Source organism: Coccidioides posadasii, chromosome 3, assembly GCF_018416015.2.
Source record: "Coccidioides posadasii str. Silveira chromosome 3, complete sequence".
Classification (NCBI taxonomy): domain Eukaryota; kingdom Fungi; phylum Ascomycota; class Eurotiomycetes; order Onygenales; family Onygenaceae; genus Coccidioides; species Coccidioides posadasii.
The window spans coordinates 1,522,993-1,548,705 of NC_089409.1; the positions used below are offsets into that span (position 1 = coordinate 1,522,993).

Genomic DNA, 25,713 nt, shown 5'->3' on the forward strand with positions numbered 1-25,713 from the left:
CTTCCCAGCAAAGTGATATATAAGAAGAAGCATATCACATTAATTATCTCCATCAGTGTGTATGTTACTATCCCATAACTGTTGATTATTCTTGACAAAAACACTTGTTATTGATCTACAGTATTTATGAGACTCTAAATACGGAGTACTAACAGCTCCGTTGCGCGTTGCTGATCTCACGACGAATTACCCACTGCACTTCTCCAACATCTCCACCCCAATCAGTTCATCATGGGTGCTGTTGATATTCCGAAGCTCCGGTTCACGCCTGTGGATGAGATCCCAGAACGTGTTAGGCGCCTCCGGACGACTTTCTTTCAGCAGAAGACCAGACCAATTGATTTTAGAATCTTGCAGCTCCGGAAACTATATTGGGCGTATGTGTTATACTCTTCCTTGGAGTTTTGCGTTCTTCAGCCTTGTGATCTAGTGCTAATTCTGGCCTTATCTCACTGCAGTATCAAGGACCGTGAACGTGCAATTAAAGAGGCGCTTCACCGCGACCTGGGAAAAGCCGAATATGAATCGTATCTGACAGAAATCACTATGTTGGAAAATGATATCATTTTCTGCACCAAGAATTTACCGAAATGGGCTAAGGACGAGAAAGCGCCCGATATCGATCTGACTTATTCGCTGATGAAGCCCACAATCAGAAAGGACCCGTTGGGATGTGTGCTGATTATTGGGTTCGTAGAGCCTCGAAATATGGCCACATACGGTATAACCCAGTCTTTGAAGTTAACAAATGGTTCCTAGAGCATTCAATTTCCCTTTTCTACTTACCCTTGGTCCCGTCATCGGTGCTATCGCTGCTGGAAACACGGTTATGATTAAGCCCAGTGAAACTGCGGCCAACTCTGCCGCTGTAATTCAGGATATCATCGAAGCTACCTTCGATCCATCTTTTGTATGCATGACTCAAGGAGGAGTTGAAGAGACAAAGACCTTGCTCTCACAGAAGTGGGATAAGATCTGCTTCACTGGCAGCAGCAAAGTGGGTCGTATTGTCGCCCAAGCAGCCGCTCCCAATCTTACGCCTGTTCTCCTGGAGCTTGGCGGCCGTAACCCTGCTTTCATCACCAAGAACGCGGACCTTAGGCTGGCTGCACGACGTCTTCTGTGGGGCAAAACATTAAATGCTGGTCAAGTCTGTACGTCGCAGAACTACATTCTCGCTGACAAGGAGGTCGTGCCGAGACTCGTCGATGAGTTTGCGAAGGCTTTGAAGGAATACTATCCACAGGGTCTTAAGGCGTCTCCAGACTATTCTCGGATGATCAACGAGGCCGCATTCCATCGTGTCAAAGCCATGATTGATAACAGCAAAGGCAAGATATTGCTTGGAGGTACAATGGATGAAGCGGAGAAATTCATCGAGCCGACTGTAGTCCAGGTTGACTCTGTCGAGGATTCTCTGCTAACTGAAGAAAGCTTCGGCCCAATCATTCCCATTCTACCAGTTGAAAACTTGGACGAGGCCATTAAAATCGCAAATGAAATCGACAGTACTCCGTTGGGTCTCTATCCCTTTGGAACTAAGCAAGAGGTTGAAAAAGGTACGTTTGGACGTTTCAATCCCCGTGAAGCTTCACATAGTTAAGGATAGTCTAACACAAGCTCATTAGTCCTTACCGCTGTTCGCTCTGGGGGAGCTTCCATAAATGACGCATTCATGCACATTAGCGTTCCAACATTGCCATTCGGCGGAGTTGGCGAGAGCGGAACTGGCTGCTATCATGGCCGCAGCAGTTTTGAGGCATTCGTCCACCGTCGTTCGATCACCACTACTCCAGGTTGGGTGGAACGCGTCTTGGCTATTCGCTATCCGCCATATTCTGGCAAGCTTAGCAAGTTCTTGGGGGCTGGAGCCATGAGACCAAATTTTGACCGCAGCGGCCGGGAGAAGCGTGGCATGTTAGGCTGGCTGGTTTGGATGGTTACCTTGGGTGGTGGAGCAACTAAGTCTGGTGCTGCGAGAAGTACCGCAGCTGCTCTCGGTTAGTACATCAACTTTTCCCTTCTTCTTCCTCCTGAAGAGTATGCCCTAGTGCAAACCCCCTGTTTTCTCATTTTTACATCCATTTGCATTCTTTTTGCCAACATATCCTGGATTATCGCAGATAAAATGCCGGCAGATAAAGCACTGTGATACCTTCTGGTCGATATCTGCGTTATTTTCTTGTCTTGTACATTTCTTTTGTTAAAACCTATACCCCTTGTCAAGCTTTTTGATATTCAGCGGCTCCATTTTGGGCTGCCTTTGTTGGATACTCTCCCCTTCATCCCTTCCCGCTACGGATGAATACTAATTCTTTCCCTTTTAATTACTGATTTTTAAATTTCATTTCACTTTTCTCCGAACATTGAACACCCAATTTATCTAATTTATCATTATCTAATGATGAAAACAGTTGCATATGGTCTTCAGCAATATGCCAAGCGAGGGTCAAAGCTCTGAATTGATGTATTATCATATTGCATCGCGACAACTAGAACGAGGACTCGAGACAGAGATACCTAGTGGAACTGGCCATCATTTTTGTATAAATTCTCTTTGAATCGTGTTTGCCCTTTTGGGATATTCTATCAGAGGATCTTTACTCGGCATTCGCACGCGTGATCTATTTGTTTTCACAGTACTCCATATATTGTATTGATAACCTTAGTGAACATTTTAGTCGTGGGTGGTTGAAAAATGATATTCATTTCCCTGTTTGTTTTTAAAACCACAGTTGTCAACGTTGTTTTAATTCCCAATGCAGGTTATTATTATCTATGATATCCAAGCCACAGCCTCTTAAATGCTGGATTCTCTAAATCTCAGCCTAGCATGCCCTTCAGAACCATCATCAGCACCTTCTCTCTACTCCCTTCCGGCTGACACAGATATATTTCACCCCCTTGTACGGCTTCACGCCTTCTCCCAACCCTCGACTGCGTCGCGGGTCAACGACCAATCCATCTACACGGATCCCGCTCGGAAGCCATCCGCGCACTGAAAACGAGATAGATACAGAGTTCGGCATGAGAAGGGCGTTAGGGTGCGGCTTATCGGTTTTTGACGCAGCCGATTTATTGCGACTCGAAGAAGGCGAGTAGAGTCCCTGGGATTTAGCTTGGGACATGAGCGTGTCCTCGTCATAGTAGCCTTGGAGGGGGTTGATCCGGGATATCTGGGAAGAAGTTGGGGTGCCGTCGTCGTTCTCATCGTATTCCTCCTTGTTGTCAGCGTTTTCTGTATCGAGAGGCCCGACTACCGTACATCGCAGGACGGCCGTGCCGGAGATGCTTCCCGCATCTCTAGTGGTGGTGGGGACGCGCCATTCTAAAAATTCGTTGCCGGGCATGAAAGTCGCGTCTCCTCGGCTGGCTTGGATATCAGTGATATACCTGACGGAAGGTGGTATTGGCACGGTCACAACCACGTCATCTAAAGTCGGGGACGACGAGGTGCTACTAGCGCCAATATTTCCAAGGAAAGAGGGTGTTGAGGTTCCCGAACCGCGGTTGGACCCGCCGCCGCCCCGTGATGAAGCGTTTGTACCTGGAAAGTAGGTATTCAGAGTGAGTCGGACCTCGAAATCTAACCCATTGGGTCCAAGAGACTTTTGCAACGAGGCTGTTGCTGGAAGGAATAGTTTCTCCATATGAGTTGGCGGCTCGTCCAGGTCAGGGTCTACAGGGAGTAAATTGACCTCATAGCCTGCGAGAATGAATCGTCCGTCTGGCGGTACGAAACTGAGGTCTCCAGGTCTCTCGCGCCATCGAGCTAATCGCACGCAGGGATGGAAGACAGGTAGCTCAAGCTTATGTGCCAAACTCTTTTGTCCTCCAGGTGCGGTTAGAGAGAGCAAGAGGTTGGGGACGCCGGAGATTTTGGAATTAAAGGCGATGGTGCCGTTCGCTATGGCGGAAATGGCACGGCCTGATGGAGCAATTATAACATGGAGAGATTCAATGATATCAACGTATAATTCATTTGAAGTGTGACGGACGCCCTGGCGACGCCAGGGGATCGCGGGGCCCGTGGCTGCAGAACCGCTAGCTGCGGGCATGGTTGTTAACGACCTTTTGAGCGTGTTCGAAGGTCCAAGGGACGGGGATGCACTGGATCGATAACAGCCCTAGTTAGCCATCGTACATAACGCGAATTCGGAGAATAATGCCATGTATCACCCTGGTAATCCCACTCCGCTCAGGAACTTGTTCATCCACCCAGGAACTTCAACTACCTCCTGTAATGCGTTTGGCTCCGTACTGCACACCACACCCGCGTCGCACATCTCACTCAATAACTGTCCCACTACATCGTAGTTACTTTGAATTTTGGTTGCCAGCAACGGTGCTCCGACGAAGTCTTCGAGGACATCGACGACGCGGTGGAGGAATTCGAGGACTTGGAGGGGTTCTGTTTCGGTGCTGCTGGGTACGAGAAAGAGAAGATTCGCGTGGACTATTGAGAATACAGAGACGGGAGGGCTAGCACTTGGAAGATATATCACGGACGGTCGCGGAACGGAATGCTCGAGGTAAAGTGGGAGGAGAGCTCTGGCGGAGGGCGGGCGGGATCGGTAGATGTGCTCGAGAATGGGCGTGCTACATTGCAGCTGTGAGCTTGGTGCGATTGTTGCTTCTTTGGCTCGACTTACTTGAGATCATCGTAGATGTATAGCGCTTCTATCGTATTGCTCATCTTTGCGAGTGCATGTTGTTGCTCCGCCGAAGACTTGTTGGTTGATTGCGAGAAATGCTTTCGTTATCAACCGTTTCGTCTGAGGTCATCGCAGGCTCGCCCCGTTTGATTGGTCGGGGAGCTTGTTCCGACATCCTCACTCTGCGATCCACCGAAGAACAGAATCTACTTTTCGCGCACCTAGGAACCGGTAAGCTCCCTTACCTGTGAGGTAGCTTGGAACCTGTATGAACTGACTGTTTTGTTTCGTTTTAGAGTACTCCCTACCAGTGGATCCTCGAAAAGTCGACAAATTCAGCTCGTCGCAACTTACCCAGGCGGGCCGAGATGGGCCACATCAATGATGCTCCATGGGACATAAACCCCAAAGATATCGAAAATATGGTTAATAAGGATAAATATGAAGATGATTGTTTGGCCTGTCGTCTCATGGGTGAGTTGCTTGTCGAAAATTCTGACGAAATCGGACCTAGGTCTACAAAACTAAGGCAGATTTTGGGAAATAGGCAGTGCAGCATTTGCCGGCCTTGGTGGCTATAGTTATGTTACGGGAATGAGAAATCTACGACAGCAAGAAGCGGCTATTTTGAAGAGCGGGTCGAAGTATAGGATGGGCTCGAGGCGGCTTGGAGTGGTGTCGATATCGGCGACTCTTGTGGGACTTGGAATTTGGCGATTTATGAATTAAGACTGGAATTCTCGATATCCTCCCTGAAGCGAAAGTCAATTCCTCCATATAGAGAGTCTGGCGTTCAAATTTTTGAAGGGCGGTGTTGGCAGGAACCATGGGTATCATGTTGGAAAGCTATCTACAGCGACATCTTATATGCACATGGACAAAAAAAAAGTATAATATTACCAAAAAAAAAAAAAAAGGACAATGGGGAACTCCGCAGAATGCTTTAAGCGTATAGATCATCAGTGGCAACCAATATAGCAATGCTTCTCATCTATCATGAAAACAAATCGCAATGCTTGCCTATATGAACCGGCCCCGCTTGCCTCCCCCAAAGACATCTTTTCCATTCCCTATGTTTGAAATATCGAAGAAGTCGCCAAAGTGGAATTTTCGTTTCGATCCAATGGTCGCCGCCGGATCTCTCGTCGATGAGCGGCCATTGTGTCGGGAGTTGCTTCGGTGAGGGGTGCGAGGCCCGCGAGGAAGGACCTCGAGCCGGAGGGAAGGGGAGGTTATGTGTGGAGGGCTGACTTGGGAATCGGCCTGCGTCGGGGCAGAACCGTCAGACGTCCGCATATCAACGTCCTCTTGCGGCGGAGCAGGGAATTGTGGACCGGCAGTGAAGGTGAAGAGCGGAGGGCGAGCGAAAGTGGCGGATTCGTTTGTGGACGATGTCTGGGGTTGGATTGTAGGTTCAGGTCGGGGTGGAGACGCGGATCTGGATTGTCGATTTGCGCGAGCAGCGTCAGCGGTATCTTTCCGCACCGTGTTGGGCGAAGTGCTTCGGTTTCTCTTCTCGCAATCCACTCGTTCATCGTCACTGTCATTTGCAACGGCCCCTGTGCCATCTATCCTATCTGCTATCCAGCTGCGAACCTTGTTGGCTTCGCCGTCGCCGAGGCCAATTCCTTCTCGATCTAGAAAGGCTCGAAGGTCTTCGAGGGCGTCCTGATAGCCGAGGTGTCGTGACTGTGTTTGGTCGGCAACAGCGCTCTTGTAGAGGTTTGTGACAGAGAGGGCGGCGGTTTTGAAAGCTTGAAGTAGCATTTCGGGGGGTTGTGACGATGATGACGATGAAGGCAAGGAACTGTTGAGGGACCGCATAGAATCCATGATGGGCTGGCTGGCACCAAAGGCCAGCGGTTCAGCTCCCGTCGAGGTCTTCCTTCGAATGCAAGTCTGTGTTTACGCCCGGTAGATTTGAAGGGCTGATGTTGCTGGGCGTGAAGAAAAATGGAAAGGAAAAGTGGGGGGTTCCCAAGTCTGGACGTCGACAGGATTTTGACTAAAAAGCAAGGACAGACACGGCCCAGGGTACTCTCTGAAGTGCTGAAGCGAACGACAGACAGCGGCGAGATCGCAGAGAGCGGACCAAAGCGAAGAGCGTCAGACAATGCTGGCTGACAACTGACGGCAATCCTGCGCTGTCACTCGCCTTCGGCCGACGAGTCAGCCTGCTGGCTGACTGGGCATTGGTCATGTCCGGGGTAATGCTGCTGTAAGTTACGTTACCACCTGCCGCCGTTTCCGCAGGAACGGGCGTGTTTTGCCGTTACAGGCACCGTGTGCTTAGTCATATCCGGAGAAATGATGTTCCACATACAGACCCATTTCGGCGGCGGGGCTTAGTCAGGTAGCTGTGGCCAATCAGCGCGTAGGATTTGCCCGCTCAAGCTTACATGAGCTAATTAGTCGGTCTTCCCGCGCGGTGCGTTTTGCTTCACTCAACCAGGAAGGGAATCCAGCACAACTTCTCTCCTCAACCTTTCGCCATCTCGCTTCCTCGTCAACCCTCCCATGCTCCTCCACCCACCACGCGCTGCTGCAACCAAGATTAGTCTGGCTTTGCGCGCTGAACCTGCTCCTGCAATCCTTGGCTCTACTTGGGTCCCCGGCACTCATCTTTACGCGTTTTCCTCGGTCTCCGGCGGATAGGCCCAGTTCCGCCGCGCGGCTTTTCACGCCAGGATGGCCCCGTCACCCAACGTTGAGATCCCCTCGGAGGTAGACGCACCCATGGTCGATGTCAACGGAGAACGGGCCACAGATGCGGCGGAAGATCACGCCGATCAGATCATGACGGTATGTTTGTTCCCCATACGATTGTATACCCAATCTCGCTTTTTCTCATGATGCGCTCCTGTTCATGTCTCTCTGGGCAAATCCTGACGCTTAATCGTGCAGGATTACCAAGATACGCCTGATTACACGGTAAGGATATCTTCTCTCCGCTTGGGAGTGCGTTGCTCCCCCTCGAAGCGACAGACGACCTAATATACTTTAGGATTCGGACACTCACCCAAATACAACTGCCAGCAGCGTTGCCGGTGATTTGGCGCCGATTGATGGTCGAAAACGTAGATCAGAGGCTTTTCAACTCCGCAAGTCAGTCCTGGGCAAGAAGCATGGACGTCTTGACGAATCTAAGGCAAGTGCGGGGCGCGACTAAACCTTGAAGTCGAATAGAGCATTCTAACCTTTTTCTACGTACAGGAAGACGATTCCATTCGAAGGTTTCGGTACCTGCTTGGGCTCACAGACTTATTTCGCCACTTCATAGACACCAACCCAAATCCGCGAATTAAGGCGATTATGGCCGAGATTGACCGCCAAAATGAGAAGGAAACAGAAAAGAAGAAAAGTTCGACCCGTAAAGGTGGCGCCAGCGGCGAACGTCGTCGGAGAACCGAACAAGAAGAAGATGCGGAACTTTTGAAAGATGAAAAACAAGGTGGGCCTGCGGAGACGGTCTTTCGGGAGTCTCCCTCGTTCATCAAAGGTGGTGAGATGCGGGATTACCAGATTGCTGGTCTGAACTGGCTTATCTCGTTGCATGAGAACGGTATATCGGGAATTCTAGCGGACGAAATGGGTCTCGGCAAAACATTGCAGACAATCTCCTTCTTAGGTTACTTACGGCACATTTGTGGCATTACTGGCCCCCACCTGATCACAGTTCCTAAATCAACCCTGGATAACTGGAACCGCGAGTTTTCAAAATGGACGCCGGAAGTGAATGTGCTTGTCCTTCAAGGAGCCAAGGAAGAGCGTCACCAGCTTATCAACGACCGCCTCATCGATGAAAAGTTCGACGTATGCATCACTAGCTATGAGATGGTCCTTCGCGAGAAGTCCCATCTCAAAAAGTTCGCATGGGAGTATATCATCGTCGACGAGGCTCATCGTATTAAGAACGAAGAGTCGTCTCTTGCTCAAATTATCCGCCTATTTAACTCCCGAAACCGACTGCTCATCACCGGTACCCCGCTGCAAAACAATTTGCATGAACTCTGGGCTTTGCTCAACTTCTTACTACCCGACGTTTTTGGCGATTCAGAAGCGTTTGACCAATGGTTCTCCAATCAAGAAGCCGACCAAGACACTGTGGTTCAGCAACTTCATCGAGTTTTGCGGCCATTCTTGTTGCGACGAGTCAAGAGTGATGTCGAGAAGAGCTTACTTCCTAAGAAGGAGGTTAACCTCTACATTGGCATGTCAGAAATGCAGGTCAAATGGTACCAGAAAATTCTCGAGAAAGATATCGATGCGGTAAATGGCGCACAGGGCAAGCGAGAATCGAAAACTCGACTCTTAAACATTGTGATGCAGCTTCGTAAATGCTGTAATCACCCGTATCTTTTCGAAGGTGCAGAACCGGGACCGCCTTATACCACCGATGAACATTTGGTCGACAACGCCGGAAAAATGGTTATTCTTGATAAACTTTTGAAACGGTTAAAAAATCAGGGCAGCAGAGTTTTGATATTTTCCCAGATGAGTCGCGTACTCGATATCTTGGAGGATTACTGCGTTTTTAGAGAGCATGCATACTGCCGGATAGACGGTTCAACTGCTCATGAAGACCGCATCGCGGCAATCGACGACTACAATCGGCCGGAATCCGATAAGTTCATATTCCTACTAACAACAAGAGCCGGTGGCTTGGGAATCAACCTTACTTCTGCCGATATCGTCATCCTCTACGATAGCGACTGGAACCCGCAAGCTGATCTACAGGCCATGGACAGAGCCCATCGTATCGGTCAAACAAAACAAGTCGTTGTTTTCAGGTTTGTTACCGAAAATGCTATTGAAGAAAAGGTATTGGAGCGAGCAGCCCAAAAGCTGAGATTGGACCAACTTGTCATTCAGCAAGGCCGGGCCCAGCAACAAACCAAAAACGCGGCTTCGAAGGATGAACTTCTTAGTATGATCCAGCACGGTGCCGCAAGCGTCTTCAACAGTTCGGGAGGTACTGGAACCCTAGCCGGAGGGAAAGATATTTCGGAAGATGATATTGACCGGATACTGAAGAAGGGTGAAGAAAGAACAGCTGAACTGAACAAGAAATATGAAAAACTCGGTATCGACGATTTGCAGAAGTTTACTTCCGATAATGCGTACGAATGGAATGGAGAAGATTTCACCAATCGCAAGAAGGACATTGGCCTCAATTGGATCAATCCAGCGAAACGTGAACGAAAGGAACAATCCTATTCTATCGATAACTACTATCGGCAAACAATACCTACTGGAGGACGGACAGCCGACCCAAAGCCCAAGGTTCCCAAAGCTCCAAAGCAGATTGCCGTCCACGATTGGCAATTTTTCCCACCCAAACTTCGGGAACTCCAGGATAAAGAGACCGCGTATTTCCACAAGGAAATCGGATACAAAGCTGTTCTTCCAGAAGGTACAGAGGAGGACTTGAGCGACAGAGAAGCAGAGCGTGAACTTGAGCAGCAAGAAATTGACAATGCAATCCCTCTCACGGAAGAAGAAAAGGCTGAAAAGGAAAGGCTCTCAGAGCAAGGGTTTGCGACTTGGAACCGTCGTGATTTCCAACAGTTCGTCAATGGATCCGCCAAATTTGGCAGGACGGATTACGAAGGCATTGCAACTGAGGTTGACAGTAAGATCCCTGAGGAAATCAAGGAATATGCCAAAGTTTTCTGGAAGCGGTACACGGAGCTCCAGGATTATCCCAAATACTTGCGCTCCATTGAGCAAGGTGAAGAAAAACTGCGCAAAATGAACCACCAGCGCAAGCTACTTCGCAAAAAGATGGAGCAATATCGCGTGCCTCTCCAACAACTCAAGATCAACTACAACGTGTCGACTACGAACAAAAAGGTATACACCGAAGAAGAGGATCGATTTTTGCTCGTCATGCTTGATAAACACGGTGTTGACGGCGAAGGCTTGCATGAGAAGATCCGGGAAGAAATAAGAGAAAGCCCTCTTTTCCGATTCGACTGGTTCTTCTTGAGCCGCACTCCAGTCGAAATCAGCCGAAGATGTACAACTCTGTTGAATACTGTGGCTAAAGAATTCGAGGCGGATGGAAATGTACCCAATGGCCATGCCGGTAAGGGAAGAGGACGAGACCGGGACGATGATATGGAAAATGGCGAGGTAAATGGCCCTGCAAAGAAAAGGTCAAAGAACGGGGCGGTGGTAAGTCCAAATGAGCCTCCTTCCCTTCTGCAAGTCCTGATAACTAATGCATCTCTCTGATGTAGAACAAGAAACTCAAAGCAGTTAAATCAGCCGGTGGAAGCAAGGCCACCTCAACTGCAACCTCTAGAGCAGGAAGCGTTTCTTCCACTGTAGTCACCACCAAATCAAAAGGTAGAAAAAAATAGACCTTGACATAGGCTTTGGTTCAGGTTGTTGAAGGCGTCAAATGTTATTTTGCTCTTCATTCGGATGGGTGCAGGTCTTGAGTTACAGACATTCAAGGCGTTATTTCATTTTCAATTTTCTTTTTGTTTATTCATTTTTTGTTATTTGATATTGAATACAAACCGGAAGTGTCATTCATTGGGAGGAGCCTCTTTACTTTCTAGGCCCATCTTTGACATTATATACATGACTTGGCGCTCTATGGCGTCTGCACAAGTAGTATTAGGAGTAGTGGCCTGTATATATATACTGATATTGGATGCCTCAGAAACGAGACCGTTTTCAATAGCCGATTGCCGGGGGCAGGTCGGATCTGATGGAGGTGGCTACCCTTGCTACTCTCCGGGTGTACATAAAATCCTTTCATGTCACGCAACCTGTTAGAAGCCGGTTGGACTTCTTACCCTCCTAGCATTTCTCGTTGTGTCCTCTATTTCTTTCCCTAAGCAACAGCACTCGCCTGGTGGGCATCTGGCCATCATATTTACAGGTAATACATTCTGCAACTCCAGTATAGTCCACAGGAACGAAGCTAAGAAAGAAATAAAATAGGTCGATATCGCTTCAAAAACGCCCTCTATGAATTGTACCACAGTGTTGTTTAAAGAGTCATCAAGACAAAGTACAAAGAGACTCAATATGCATGTATCCTGAAACGCCATGGAAATGACTAGATAAAATTGCCCCACATTCTCGCAGAGGGAATAGACAGATGTCATTCAAAAGATACGTTCCTTATCGGCATCCTTTTTCTCCCGCGGTGTAAATTTGACATCGTTTGCTTCCTCTTGGATACAGGAATCTTGTCTCACTGGTCCAGGAATCGGGAGAAAAGAACTTGTCGCATTTGCTCGACTGCGTACGCCTGATCCGCGCATGAATGCTTCGCATAGGATCCCAGAAGCAACGGCAACATTTAAACTATCCACCTCATCCACAATATGTTTTCGTGGACAATCAACCACCACGGATGCATCGGCTTTAGACTTCAGCTCTTTGGATAGACCATCTCCCTCGTTCCCGAGCATTAGGACACATGGATAGTTTTGGAGTTCGTTTGGTAAATTTTTGGATGAAACGATATTTTTATTCTTGCTGTCGGGCGCTACGGATGCGGGAGGTTCGGCAGCGAAGAAACGCCAGCCATTGCGGCGCGAGGCATCTATAAAGGAAACGGTATCGTGAATGGAGATTAGAGGTATGTGTTCGGCGGCACCGGAGGAGGATTTCATAACCACGGGGGATAATGGGGCTGAGTTACGCGAGGAGAATGCGACAGCGTCAGCACCGAAGTAGTACGCACTTCTAAGAATGGCACCTAGATTGTGCGGATCCACAATTCCATCAAGGAGAAGAGTGAAAGGGTATCGTGGGTTATGTTGGGTACGATGATCGTCGTAGGAGTCTTGCCGTAATGAAGTAAGCGGAATGAGACCGCTTGTGCCATTGACCGCGGCCTCTTCTTTTGACTGCGGTGCTACCTTGACATTAAAATTTGTCACTGGCAATGAAGCCACCTGCTCATAGCTTAGTGCAGGGAGTTTTGGCAGTGGAGACACTTCCGCAACAATTCCTTGATGATTTACCTCCTTGCAGACCCGGGAGAGGGCTTGCGACCATTCAGAAGAAACAATCTTCACTTTAGCGCCTGCTGTAACTGCCAGTTTTTGTAGGCTGTTGAGTCCGGAACCGGAGAGTTGATTCGTAGGCCTTTCGCAGAGGTACAAGGCATAGATCTTGCGCCGGCCAGCGCGTATAGCTGACCTAACTGGATGAAAGCCGTATATAAACTCGGAGACAGCAGACATATACGGGATAGCTGGAGGAGGGACGCGTGAAACCTTGGTGAATAATGATACCTGCTTGTTGAGCACATCCTCGTCCGTCCCGTTGGGCCCCTTCTTGGGACTCCTCTTCTGCGAGGCCTGGAGCCTCAAATCATAGCTCCCCCGTCCCCGTGTAGAATTTCCCCGTGATTCCCGCCGTTGGGGCTTTCTTCTCCGTTCCCCTTGCTGCGGCACTGGTTTGGACCGGGACCAAGTCCTGTCTTCAGGTGAGGAATCGACATAGCGGCCCCTGCGGATTCCATTGGAGATCGCCGAATTTAGAGAAAGGAGACGAACGCCATTGCGCACAGTGAGCGCGGTTCTCTCAATGAACCCTTGAGCGGCCCTGGACAAACATCGGCATTTCAACAGCGAGCTCATTGTCCAGCGGCGTCAGACAAGGGAATGGTCTGCAACGGTCATCTCGCCGTCCTTTGACCGCGCAAATGAAAGACTTTTGAAACCTTATGGAATCCCAACTATTCATCACGTGGTAATGCTTACTAACACTAGTTATTGATAACGGTCACTAGTCCAAATTTGGACATGGCGTGGAACTTTATCGCTTTGATTACATATTTCGATACTAACTAACCTAGCTCGAAACATGCCCAAAAAGGAAGGCCGATATCGTCTCCGTCAGACGCGTCTCTCGCAACCATCCGTCAAGCTGGTGCGAGCTACAATGCCAGCAGACGCCGTTTCTGACAACACAGAGTTGTGATGCGCCTTGGCCGTTTTGGATTTCCATTGGACTAACCATTTGACTTTTGCTTCCAGTTCAAGGAGTTCAACATGGATTCAAGCGACGAGGAGCTGGTAAGCGATCTCGAAGATCGGACGGATGATATGGCTGCCAGTGTTCTTGGTCAGTTTATCGCAGTTAATGCTGATCAACGACGACGGGAGCGGCCTCCCGAAAGTGAAAATCGACTGGCTTGCGTTTCTATTCCTAGAGTAGATAACGAGCACGAGTTCCTGGTTTTACCGGGCCATTCGCGCGTGGACCGAATCGTATCGAAAGCGAATGACGATGCTTATCAGGTTGAGCTGAAGAGCGGTGATATTATAAAGGCTAGTTTGGCTGTTGTCGCGTCATTTCAAACTGCTGACGCGCCACCAGATATCCTACGGCGATCTCCTTGATCTTCGTGACGGCCCAGCGGCGCTGTCACTGTTTAAAGGAACAAGATCTCAACGATTGAAACAATCTACACTTCGAGCACAAGAACAAGGCTTTGTAAATATAGAAACCCTCAACCTTTCTTCCGATGAAGAACAACGACCAGCAAGGCGTCTTCGCAAGCGTCTCCATAACGCATTATCTGTTTCTCCACCTCAATTTTCATCCTCATCTGAATTCGATAACGATAACCCTTCCTCAGCACCTTCCATCCGCCGATCTCGGAGGCTCGCTTCACAAACCTGGCGACATCGTTCTTTCAGTGAGTCACAGGACGAATCAGACGAGTTGAATGGTGATGTGAATTTTGGGAAAAGGCGTGGTCAGCGTGCAAGGAAAGAGGTGCGGCCTGCCAAACAAGGTGTGCGCACGTCTCAAAGGCTCAGAACTGGTGGCACAAGACCAATGATGGAGCGGATGGAGGACGATATCTCAGAAGTTGAGGCTGCCCAGTCTGGCTCCAAGTATTCAGGGGCACGGGAGATATTTGAAGTTCTTCCCAAAGACAATTTGTTCCGGCTCCGTCATCAGCCTGCCTGCGCTACTTGCTTCTATGGAGATTCTCCTCAAGACCCTTTGGTATACTGCCAAGGTTGTACCAGCTCATATCACAAAGCTTGCCTTGGACCTCGCGGACAGCGGCTCCACCTGGCAACTAAGGTGGACAGCGGATACTTTATCTTGCAATGTCGTGCTTGCCTTGGAACGACGCATGCAAAAGACCGCCTTGCACCACATCTCGGAAGCTGTTCCCAGTGCCTCAAGCCCGGATTCTTCTCAAAGCCATTGCGGCCACATCTGACTGCTCGACAGGAGCAGCTACAACGCGAAGACAATGGAGGGATTGATCCTAGCGTCACAGTCGACGTAGACCAAGTGAACAGTGTTAAGAATATGATGTTTCGCTGTGCGACTTGCAAGCGATGCTGGCATATGTCACACTTACCTGCTAAATCAAGAAACGCGGCGCGCGTCATTTTCGATAGTGATGATGATAGAGAGGGTGATGAGGACGATCTCGAATTACAGAGCCGGCGCTTTAACGAATACTCCCGACGATGGGAATGCCACGATTGCGACAATGCCCCTGGAGAGATTGAAGTGCTTGTGGCGTGGAGGCCTATGGATCTTAACACCTATACGCCGGGTTATACTTCAGACATGCTGCCGGAAGTGTCGAAGGAATATCTTGTGAAGTGGCAGAAGCTCTCTTATTTCAGGGCAACGTGGATGCCCGGATCTTGGGTATGGGGTGTGACTGCTGCCGCGATGCGAAAGGCGTTCCATAAGTCATCAAGGAACCTAAGACCCTGCATGACTACAGAGGATGCAATTCCCGAAGAGTTCCTGCATATAGACATCGTTCTTGACGTGCGCTATTCAAACGTCGTTTCGAATAGGACCCGAGAAATCGATTTAGCTCGTATCACCGAAGTAAAAGAGGTTTATGCCAAATACAAGGGCCTTACTTATGAAGAAGCTGTATGGGAACAGCCTCCAGAATCCCACAACGTTGACCAATGGCGGAGTTTCCAAGATGCCTATCGGGAATGGGTGCAGGGCAACTATGTGCGGCCACCGAACCGTGGTGGGTTGAAGAAGCATTTACTCAATGTTAGGTCGAAGGATTTTGAGCAATATTGGAAAAAATCATCTCAACCGGCTATCTTGACTGGTGGCCAACTTATGCAGTACCAATTGATAGGCCTTAATTGGATCTATGAATCATGGTTTCGGCAAAGGAACGCAATTTTGGCGGATGAAATGGGCTTAGGAAAGACCATACAGGTTATTGCATTCTTTGCTGCTCTAATTCAAGATCATAACTGCTGGCCCTTTCTTGTCGTCGTCCCAAACTCTACAGTTCCCAATTGGCGGTCGGAGATCAGGCGCTGGGCTCCCAGTTTACGAGTTGTAACTTACTATGGCCTTTCAACTTCACGAAAACTCGCCCACGATTATGAAATGTTCCCTGGCGCTGCCGGTAAAGCAGATTTGAGATGCCACATCGTTATCACTTCATACGAAACTATGGCCGATCCTCATGCTCGCAGAATTTTTGCAGCGGTTCCCTGGCAGGTGTTAGTAGTGGACGAGGGCCATAGATTGAAGAACGATAAGAGCCAGCTTTATGAATCCCTCTCGAAGATCAACTTCCCGTTCAAGCTTCTTCTCACAGGAACACCTTTACAAAACAATATTCGTGAATTGTTTAACATCATTCAGTTCTGCGACCCTTCGAAGGATGCAGAAACCCTTGAAGCCCAGTATCAAAATCTGACGAAGGAAAATATTAGTGAACTTCACAAAATGATCCTTCCATATTTCCAGAGGAGGACGAAAGCCCAGGTTCTTTCTTTCCTTCCGCCAATGGCGCAGATAATTATTCCGGTTTCAATGACGGTTGTCCAAAAAAAACTATACAAATCGATTCTCGCCAAAAATCCGCAGCTAATCAAAGCAATTTTCAAAAAGACCGACGGGAGGAGTTTGAAACAGTCAGAGCGGCATAATTTAAATAACATCCTCGTCCAGCTTCGAAAGTGTTTGTGTCATCCATTTGTATACAGCAAGGCGATCGAAGAAAGGGGAGTGAGTGATACGCTCTTATATCGCAATCTTGTCGAAGCTTCTTCCAAGCTACAACTTTTAGAGCTCCTCCTTCCAAAGCTCCAAGAGCGCGGCCACCGAGTTCTTCTTTTTAGCCAGTTCTTAGACTTTCTTGATATCATTGAAGATTTCCTTGATGGCCTTGGGGTTCTACATTTGCGCTTGGACGGATCCCTCTCTTCGCTTCAGAAGCAGAAACGGATCGATGAGTTCAATGCGCCGAATTCACCTTATTTCGTCTTTATGCTATCCACTAGAGCAGGCGGAGTAGGCATTAATCTTGCGACGGCCGACACGGTTATCATTATGGATCCGGATTTTAATCCTCACCAGGACATCCAAGCTCTTTCTCGGGCCCATAGAATCGGTCAACACAGAAAAGTGCTTGTTTTTCAGCTTATGACCAAAGGAACTGCTGAGGAGAAAATCATTCAGATTGGAAGGAAAAAGATGGCCCTTGATCAAGCTTTAATTGGTTTTATGGACATTGAAGACGATAACGGGCTTGATTTAGAATCTATTCTCCGTCATGGTGCAGATGCGTTGTTCGACGATGATGACCAAGAGGATGTTCAATATGACTCTGACTCAGTTGAAAAGCTTCTAGAACGCAGTGAGATCGAGAATACCAAAACTGGCGAGGATTCATCAGCAGAATCTCAGTTCAGTTTCGCTAGAGTTTGGACAAATGACTCTGCCAACCTTGAAGACCGGCTGGATCAGACTGAAAACTCGACGCCGAACAGCACCGTTTGGGAAAAGATCTTAAAAGAACGCGAGCGTATAGCGAAACAAGAAGCCCTGGAGAAGGCAGAAACACTGGGTCGAGGCAAGCGCAAGCGGCAGGCGGTTGATTATGCGCTACCGAGCTCTCCTTTCCGAAAGGATGAAAAGGACAGTGATACGGAATTCACTGGGACCGAAGCGGACTCGGATAATGATGGTATCCGATCTGACTCATTCGCATCTCCTGAACGTGCCAAGAAACGTATTGTCAGTCCTCAGAACCGTGATTCTGCCCTAGGTATGTTATTTGAAAACGTATTATCGCCAGCATTCCCCACACAATACTAATTTTACCACAGGCCGCCCCTACAAACGCGCTCAGGTTCCAGATCTCGAAGCTACAACAGGGGAAGCTCCACTTAATGGAACTTCAATGACAATGAACCATGAGCGATGTATCGCTTGCGATACCATTCACCCACAGGGTCATTGTCGTCTGAAGCAAGCTGGAGTGGAACACTGTGGACTCTGTGGCATCGCACATTTTGGGCATTCACGGACATGCCCTCATCTGAACTCCGAGGTCCAGGTTGCCAGCATGCTCTCCTCCTTGAAAGAGAGTACCGAGCAGAGAGCTTTGGTTGAAGAGGCAACCAAATACCTACGAGGAATCAGGGGTGACCTTGTGCGCCGTAAGAAGCACAAGCCAGCCCGAGCAGGCGCCCCGGCAGCCCCGCATAATCCGACGATGAATCCAAACGCGAATCATTGGAATCATCCTCCTACGCCACCAATCCCTCCAGTATTAGCTCCTCTACCGCCTCTAGCACCAGTGCCAGGTCCTGGTCCAGCTCATTGGCATCAGCCTTACTACCCTTGGCCTCCCGCCCAGGGACCGTTGAATCCAAACCACTCTCCAGCCTACTTTCCTCCCAGATGATAGAAATGCCATCTGCCAGTTTCAATTTGTCATATCGATGTTGTTCCCAGCTATGCTGTACCTTTAAGCAGCGGGGTGGGTGTTCATTTTGCTTTGCATGATACATTTCACAGTGTTTGGGGGGGTGGGTTATAGATAGTGGGAGTTGTTATAGAAATTTTCGTGTAGATGGGCATGGTCTTGATTTCTTTCTCCGGGTTGTTAAACAACTGCATTATGGATTTGAATTTCTATGTGCATAATACCATAAGACATTGGCGTGTATTATATTAGTGTCAGTTCCCAGTAAATGAAGAAGAATGAGAGGACTTTGAAGTCTAGTTGGTTCATGCAGATTTGCGGCGGCGTAGATAGAGCACGTGACTGGGAGCGCCAGCAGTCCCGTCGGACCCCAGCCGATCGTCTTCCGACCTTCATCACAGTGGCTTGATTGACAGGAACAGGAATCAAACAGCAGAGACATGAAACATTCAAAATATCTGCAATAGATAGACAGTGCCAGCTGTTTGTCTCGGATCAGAGTCCTCTTTGATCAGCTTATGCCTACAGCACGACCTATGAACAGCTTAGAATACACTGAACTGTTTCAAACAAAGGTGCGTCTTCCTTGTGTCAAATGCCGGGCAGCAAATCGGCTACAACAAGGCTTGAATTATATCTTTGCGTCTTTTATCTCCTAGAACACAACCTCTTTCCAGCTTTGTGGTGCTGTATTATGTTCACAGTCTGCTTCCGGCAGCCGTGTAGTGGCCTCTGTGTCAGCGGCCTGCTTCACCGAAATCAGCTCGATGATACCCAGAAAGCAGTGAGGAGTATTGTCAATAATGATATTATTCCATAATCCTAAGAATCAGGACACTTGCATTTTCATCTGTAGCCACCATCGGCTTGTTGATGGTCGCTATGCTTTGGCTCGAATGAAACTCGTCTTTGTACCCGTTCGACCCAGTTTGTGGAGTTCTAGATTTTTATATAATACAGAAAGTCTAGAAATTTTGGAAATCTCCCCTTTTCTCATTTCATTTCGGCCTTTGCTGTATTCGTGGTGCGTATGCACGCTCCCGAGCGTTGCGTCCTTGGGCTGGCAGCATTGGTACAGATGCTTGTCTCAGGTGGAAGGCAAACTGTTTCCACGCTTGTGGATAATGGTTCTTTGGGCAAACACGGGTCAATGCTTAAATGATGTTAAACTAGAGTGAGATTCTTGGACGGGGTTCTTTCTCCCCCAAAGACCTTGACCGGGTTAATATCTCTTGCGGCAGACAGGGTATTCTACTCTATCAGGGTTCAATACCAGGCTTTGCGGGCGCTTATCTTTATTAAATGTGACTGCCTTGCGTTTTAACAAAGATCCTGGTACTTGTTTTGATCTTTGACTTATGGTTGTTCTCGCGACTTTGCTCATATAGGCGAATCTAGCGGGAACTGAACACTGTGTGCTGGCCATCCTCCTCATGATCAGGCCCTCAACAGCACTCACGGCAAGTTCCAGCTTTTTCCATCAAGCACCTCTCCCAGCCTCCAGGTTGTGTTCTTCTCTGAGACCCCGCACTGTAGAATTTTCCTCCCTCCCTCACGCTCTCTTTTCATCTCCTTCTTAGCACCCTCTACTTGCTCATCAGCCTAAACCATCCAGTTTTCTTCCCGTTTCTTCCTGTATTCAATCTTCACGCACTCGACATCTAGCTTTCATCTCACGCTTCGTTGCTCTCCAATACATTTCGTACAGTCCATCTCTCCACTCAACGGCGAGGATGGATGCTTCTCTTCGCCCACGGTTTTTCATCTCGCGTCAGGATGGCAGTCTTACCCCTCTTATTGCCGTTGATGAGCTTCCTCCCCTCATGTCAGTTCGGGGTGTTCCTCGCTTGTTGAGCCAAAACGACACCCAGGGCATGACCAGTCTCGGCAGCGCAAATCACCGCGGCCAGTTCTATGTCATCGACTGCTTTACTCAAGGCTCTGGAAATGCAAATGTCATCATTGGTGATAACAAGGCTCTCCCAGCTGGTCCCAAGGCAAGTATAGGAATAACATCTTCGCAAAACAGCACTATCAGACCACATTCTTACCTGGTTGAGAGCAGAATGCGACTCGTAACGGAAAGGAGCTTGCTAAGAATGTAAGATTTGCCTCTTGAAACTATTCGTGGAAAGGGTGAAGCAGATGGCTTACGCTGGATCAGAATCCCAACACCAGGCAGAAAGGAAACTCCAAGAAGGAATACTGCTCTTTCTGGCTTCGCCATGGCGAGTGTGACTATCAACAGCAAGGCAAGTGAATTTCTGATAGACTCTGATAATGCAAACATCTAACAGAGTTTTCTAGGCTGTATCTTTAAACATGAAATGCCTCGCGACCCTGCTGTTCTCGAGAAGCTTGGGCTCAGAGACATCCCTCGTTGGTACAGGGAGAAGCATAATATCAAGAGTGTCACAGTGGGTGCTGACAACGGGCGACCCCGTGCAAATCGCTCCAATGTGCAAGCCCTTTTCAATGGTGTCAAAAAAGAGCAGTGCTTTGAGCGTTTGGCAATAGAAGCACCCAAGAATCTCCATGATCTGCCACGTGAAGTTGTCACCACTGGTGAGCACAGACAGGAAAACCAAATTGATCGTTCTCTGCAAAGGGCCAACAAGACCCACGCGGTAGTCAACATGCCAGCCTTGCCTGAAGAGACTGTCAAAGGAAGTGCGGCACCGCCATCAGGCACTTTGAGTGATATTTTCAGCCCTGTGAATCAGTTTGAGCTCCATGGCCAGGGCGGGTTCAGCTCTTATCATATAATGGATGCTGCCCCTACCTTCAAAGATAACAAGACTGTGGGAAAAATTGGCAATCATTTCGACCACGATAACATTTATTCTGGTACTCCCGTCGCCATGGGGGGCCTTTCCGAAAGCAAGAATGCACAGTGGCTCACTGGTAGCTATCTTCAAAATGGTGCTGTTTTGAATGGAGTCACTGGCAATGGCATGAGTCCCCACCCGACTGGCGCAGCAACTCCGGTGTCGAAGCCAGCAAATAAATCTCCATGGACCTTGCGCGGCGGAAAGGCTGATTTTTCTGAACTACCAATGTCGCCTTTCGTGCCCCCGAAGCCACTTACGGATCTGATTGCAGAACAGGAACAATCAAAAACGAAGCATCAGAAATCCCGTCGTCTTTACCAGCCTCGCAACGACGCAAAGCCCTCGAATGGCCAAGATGGGTTTATCGCTGCCAAACTTCCCTCCAGCGACGAGATTGTCGCAAAAGCTTTTAGCCCTTTTGGAACCGCATCGCCCTCTTCTCTTGATGGTAACCGGGCTCCCAATATTGGCGCAAATCCCGGATCTTATTCCTCCACCAGCTCTTCTGGATGTGGCTCTTCTATTCGTTCTACCAGCTCCAGCATTGGAAACGGTCGCACCAGGGCTAGCCCAGAAAATTTGTATTGTGAGCGCACCGCTAGCATGACCAGTCGTATCTTCGAATTCAACGCAGACTGCGACTTATTCAACTTGCACCTGAACGATGACGCCCCAACCCAGCGTGCAGCAATTTAACCACTTGTTGTTCGGCTTGATAGCTCTTGCGAGCAAGTCTCTCGATTCTTACATTATGAAATGTCCACCTTCGGCGATGACTCTAAGCAAGGCAGACCATGACGCATGCACTTTATTCCGAACGCCGTGTGCAAATCCTATATCCATTTTGATAAAAATCTTGCAGAGCAAACAAAAAGAAATAAATCATGAAAGAACCATTGGCTTCAATTGGACTGCAAGCAATATAATTCATGTATTGGACACTCAGAGGATCTTGCCTCCCATTACATTGGATTATATACTTGATGCTGTCGACTTTCAATTTCATTCCTTCCACGCTGCAGATGACTTTCAGTTTTTGCGCAATCCACTCAGTGCCATCCTTCAATTCCGGCTAGACTGATGCTTCGACCAGCTGATGATATTTTTTTATCCTTCATCTTTTTTACTTGCAAGTTGTCTTTTGTTGCTGCTGCTGTTGTTGTTGTTATACTGTCTTGCTTATATGTTCTGGGGCTAAAATGACATCTCCATTGACTCAATTCAGGCATGCGATCGCTTCCTCGAACCCAAATAGTCAAGATGATTCTGATCCCCTTGAAACAACGTTTCCATCCTTGCCTTGTCTTGAGGTCGGTTTTGTTATTCTTGTATGCTTTTACCCTGAATTATGTACTTTGATGTTTCTGTATTCTGATGATGAAGATCTATTAGTCCCCTCCAAAACTTCCCTGAAAAATTTGAGATCCTTCCTTTGATGTATTAATAGCCATAGTGGTCTTGTTAATGCAATGCAATTGTTTTGAAATATTCTTTCTCCCTTGTCCTTAGGAATATCGCGTGCGCTAATGTAAGGCTTCGAAACTGGTTAGTATACGTATTTGGTATCTTTTCGAATTTTCTATATTGGAACATTGATCCAACGGACTATATAGTACAAGAGTAAACACCTGCCAATAAAATCTAGTACAATGAATAGATATGCCAGCTATCCCCATTTATCCAGAACCCTGATTGAACCCTGACATTGAATTGCGGACTTTGGCTACCATATAGAGCGAGACTTCTGCGGGCCCCGTCCCCGTCCAGCTTTCACAGGGACGGCCTCCTTCCGACCACCAGCACCCGCCGCACCACGGGGACTCGCCTGGCTCAAAGCTGGCAGGGTCTTAACGGCGACCACAACCGCCTCGTTCCCATCTACAACCTTCGTTCTGCTCCGCTCAATCTTCAATCTCTCATTTCTCAATGATTCCAGTTCCCGCCTTCTTTCTTCCGTCATAGCCCACGACGTGGGGAAGCTCAGCTTCTTCTTCGAAGTATGGTGGCGCAAGTCCAGCGGGATATCAGCAAAGGAATCGCCTTCTTTCGCCTCGGAGATCAGGTTCTCCACCAGGTCACCTAGATATCGCTTATTCTGTGCGCGAGAAGGGAACTTTTCGCAGGACATGCGGATGACGTCTGTGTCTGGGTTATAGCGGGGACCGACGAGTTTGAGGAAGGTGATGCGTTGATCCTCGGTGAGGTATGTGGGCGTGAGGTCTTTGGAGCAGAGTTCGACGACGACTTTGGATTCGGCCGGGTGAGTCTCACCCATGTAGGTGGTGTAGCGGAAGCGGAGAATGTGGGTTTGCGGAGGGAGGGAAAAAGGTTTCGCGAGGGCTATAGGTGAGGGTTGGCAGTTAGAGCATGGCTTTTCTTAAAATAAAGACGGAACACCGGAAGAAGAATGGAACTGCACATACCACTTAGCGAAGGCATATCCCACGCGATTATGCGGGCGTACTCTCTTAGTTCGCGATGCTGCTCTAGTTCGGCATGAGCCATTGAAGTGATGGCATCGTCTTTGAAGTCGTCATCATCATCCTCCGTTCTGGACCATTCATCTTCCTCGTCTTCTCCCCAAAAACCGATTTTCGTCTTTGGCGTTTCGAAATGTAGCGGCATCTGTCGCTCTATCTCGTTGACATCTCGATCGATGTCCCGCAACATTTGGGCATTAAGGGCGCTGTCCGATGCTGTTCCGCCTGGTCGCCGGCGTTCTAACGACTCTTCATCCTGATCGTCCGTTGAATCGGCAGAGGCCACGGGCGTGTCGGGACCAGCCTCCTGCTTCTGGTTGAGAGGAAATGGCGTGATGGAGAATGGACGACGAGAGTGCTGCGGGACCAGACAGAGGCACTTCGTTGGTTTCTGCCTGGAGGTCGTTTGCCTGGCGATAGATAAAGCCGTCCGGCTCAGGGATCTCGCAACTGACGCCATTGTTGGGCGAATTGGGCAAGCAAACGCTGCTCGAGGGATCTTTTGCGGTGTTCGAGTTTGCTGCCTTTTCGCTCCGCCTGCCGGACTTTGCGTTGAGCCCGGTCCTTCGGCGAATCGTTTATCCGATTAACTGCTGACTCAGCGATTTAGTTGGCTGCAGATGCGGCTGTCTGTCACGCTTGCGCAGCATCGAGGTGACATCAAGCTGACGGGAGTTGACGGCCGTTATTGCACTCCAGTGTCAACTGCACTGCAGATGGAGTGTATTTACATCTCTCCCTCCTGCTGACATTTTGCATTATGCTGCCGGACCCGTAATCATCACCTCGGGAGGTAGCTACAACAAGCCCGCCATCGTTGGTCCATTGCTTCATACATCCCGAGCTCCGTATTGCTTATTTTATATCCAACAGCATTCTTCATTATTCGAGACTATGAACGAGGTAACAGACATGCACTGCCAGAAGAAGTGGAAGATGGATCCTGCGAAATACGCCTCCAGTGACCCTGGATCGCCGGTGAAGCTCTGCTTTGTGACAGTCGGGGCCACGGCCTCCTTCAACTCGCTTCTTCGGGAGGTCTTGAGCCCTTTCTTCCTCGGCGCGCTGCGAAATGAAGCATATACCCATCTTCTCCTCCAGGTTGGCCAGCTAGGTTATCAGGTCCTTGATGAGTTCTTACAGGAAAACGGCCCGGATATCAAGGAGAAATTTGGCCTGACAATTGAAGGCTTCGACTACAACGTGGACGGCTTGAAGCAGGAGATGATGGCCGTCAAGGCTAATCCCGCACTCCATAGACAAGAAGGAATGATTGTGAGCCATGCAGGTAACTCCTCGTCGTCCTCTTTCTTGCTTGTTTCCTTTTCATGTTCTAAATCCCGGCGACTGATCCGAATATTTGTCCGATTGAAGGCTCCGGGACTATCCTAGAAGCAATGCGCTTTGGAGTCCCATTGGTCGTGGTCCCGAACCCCGAACTCTTGCACAACCATCAGGTTGAGCTCGCCCACCAGCTATCTTCCGCTGGGTATGTCTTGCACGGTAAATTGGGGTAAGTATATTTTCATCTAATGCTAGTCATCATCCTGGATAAAGCGCTGGTGCTAACGCGTATCTAGATCTCTTGCCTCCACGGTTACAGAGACAGAAAATTTCCGTACTAAGCTCCATGCCTGGCCACCGGTCACTAGCACCGAAGGCAACTTCGGTAGAGGGTTAGCCGGGGTAATGGAAGATGAACTAGGATTTCTCGACTAAGACGCCTCCCTGGATATATATCACGACATCCAAATATCTAAAACGCCCAGAGCTGCTACATTGCCGACTCAATAGTATAGCACTGCTCTGTCGCTATTGCTTCGTAGTCTAGATAGGTAGGACTTGAGTTGAGCTCTACTTACATGCATTTCCAGGCCTCGCGACGTCGAAGGATGCGTGGCTTATGTATATATACTTTACTTTTTGAGATTTTAATAGGGAGCTATATGTTTGCAGATCCCAGCTTTGTCCTCTGTTGAAAGGATACTCATATTTCTGCAAGCACGGTCTTCCTTTTCTATTCAATAAATTTATGT

The 25,713-nt window shown here is 48.6% G+C and overlaps 10 protein-coding genes across 10 annotated transcripts; 6 read left to right on the top strand and 4 right to left on the bottom strand.

Annotated features, from left to right (window-relative positions):
• Nucleotides 1–142: 142 nt before the first annotated feature.
• On the top strand, nt 143–2,321 carry D8B26_005453 (uncharacterized protein). The gene is made up of 5 exons (XM_066124882.1): nt 143–377; nt 459–689; nt 760–1,559; nt 1,629–2,000; nt 2,124–2,321. Exons 1-5 carry the CDS (start codon nt 232–234, stop codon nt 2,150–2,152), a joined length of 1,578 nt encoding a protein of 525 aa, XP_065980963.1. The 5' UTR covers nt 143–231; the 3' UTR covers nt 2,153–2,321.
• A 204-nt stretch (nt 2,322–2,525) lies between these two features.
• D8B26_005454 (uncharacterized protein) lies at nt 2,526–4,725 on the bottom strand. Its single transcript, XM_066124883.1, has 3 exons — nt 4,653–4,725; nt 4,180–4,599; nt 2,526–4,110 (listed from the first exon to the last, which is right to left on the bottom strand). Exons 1-3 carry the CDS (start codon nt 4,694–4,696, stop codon nt 2,853–2,855), a joined length of 1,722 nt encoding a protein of 573 aa, XP_065980964.1. The 5' UTR covers nt 4,697–4,725; the 3' UTR covers nt 2,526–2,852.
• A 298-nt stretch (nt 4,726–5,023) lies between these two features.
• D8B26_005455 (uncharacterized protein) lies at nt 5,024–5,384 on the top strand (the record flags this gene model as incomplete). Its single annotated transcript, XM_066124884.1, has 2 exons — nt 5,024–5,129; nt 5,203–5,384. 2 exons carry the CDS (start codon nt 5,024–5,026, stop codon nt 5,382–5,384), a joined length of 288 nt encoding a protein of 95 aa, XP_065980965.1.
• Nucleotides 5,385–5,675: 291 nt separating this feature from the next.
• Nucleotides 5,676–6,660, bottom strand: D8B26_005456 (uncharacterized protein; the record flags this gene model as incomplete). Its single annotated transcript, XM_003066419.2, has 1 exon — nt 5,676–6,660. The coding sequence occupies exon 1, from the start codon at nt 6,486–6,488 to the stop codon at nt 5,676–5,678; it is 813 nt and encodes a 270-aa protein (XP_003066465.2). The 5' UTR covers nt 6,489–6,660.
• A 458-nt stretch (nt 6,661–7,118) lies between these two features.
• On the top strand, nt 7,119–13,316 carry ISW2 (chromatin remodeling complex Adenosinetriphosphatase). Its single transcript, XM_003066418.2, has 5 exons — nt 7,119–7,457; nt 7,560–7,586; nt 7,660–7,803; nt 7,869–10,832; nt 10,898–13,316. Exons 1-5 carry the CDS (start codon nt 7,344–7,346, stop codon nt 11,018–11,020), a joined length of 3,372 nt encoding a protein of 1,123 aa, XP_003066464.2. The 5' UTR covers nt 7,119–7,343; the 3' UTR covers nt 11,021–13,316.
• On the bottom strand, nt 11,371–13,267 carry D8B26_005458 (uncharacterized protein; the record flags this gene model as incomplete). Its single annotated transcript, XM_003066417.2, has 1 exon — nt 11,371–13,267. The coding sequence occupies one exon, from the start codon at nt 13,265–13,267 to the stop codon at nt 11,780–11,782; it is 1,488 nt and encodes a 495-aa protein (XP_003066463.1). The 3' UTR covers nt 11,371–11,779.
• Nucleotides 13,317–13,681: 365 nt separating the features above from the next.
• On the top strand, nt 13,682–18,345 carry D8B26_005459 (uncharacterized protein; the record flags this gene model as incomplete). Its single annotated transcript, XM_066124885.1, has 3 exons — nt 13,682–13,930; nt 14,010–17,703; nt 17,765–18,345. The coding sequence occupies 3 exons, from the start codon at nt 13,682–13,684 to the stop codon at nt 18,343–18,345; spliced, it is 4,524 nt and encodes a 1,507-aa protein (XP_065980966.1).
• A 1,754-nt stretch (nt 18,346–20,099) lies between these two features.
• Nucleotides 20,100–21,893, top strand: D8B26_005460 (uncharacterized protein; the record flags this gene model as incomplete). The annotated part of the gene is made up of 3 exons (XM_003066415.2): nt 20,100–20,467; nt 20,531–20,622; nt 20,674–21,893. The coding sequence occupies 3 exons, from the start codon at nt 20,100–20,102 to the stop codon at nt 21,891–21,893; spliced, it is 1,680 nt and encodes a 559-aa protein (XP_003066461.2).
• Nucleotides 21,894–22,783: 890 nt separating this feature from the next.
• On the bottom strand, nt 22,784–24,172 carry RSM24 (mitochondrial 37S ribosomal protein mS35). The gene is made up of 2 exons (XM_003066414.2): nt 23,621–24,172; nt 22,784–23,537 (listed from the first exon to the last, which is right to left on the bottom strand). The coding sequence occupies exons 1-2, from the start codon at nt 24,135–24,137 to the stop codon at nt 22,921–22,923; spliced, it is 1,134 nt and encodes a 377-aa protein (XP_003066460.1). The 5' UTR covers nt 24,138–24,172; the 3' UTR covers nt 22,784–22,920.
• Nucleotides 24,173–24,324: 152 nt separating this feature from the next.
• Nucleotides 24,325–25,686, top strand: ALG13 (N-acetylglucosaminyldiphosphodolichol N-acetylglucosaminyltransferase catalytic subunit alg13). The gene is made up of 3 exons (XM_003066413.2): nt 24,325–24,965; nt 25,052–25,190; nt 25,258–25,686. Exons 1-3 carry the CDS (start codon nt 24,572–24,574, stop codon nt 25,394–25,396), a joined length of 672 nt encoding a protein of 223 aa, XP_003066459.2. The 5' UTR covers nt 24,325–24,571; the 3' UTR covers nt 25,397–25,686.
• Nucleotides 25,687–25,713: the final 27 nt, after the last annotated feature.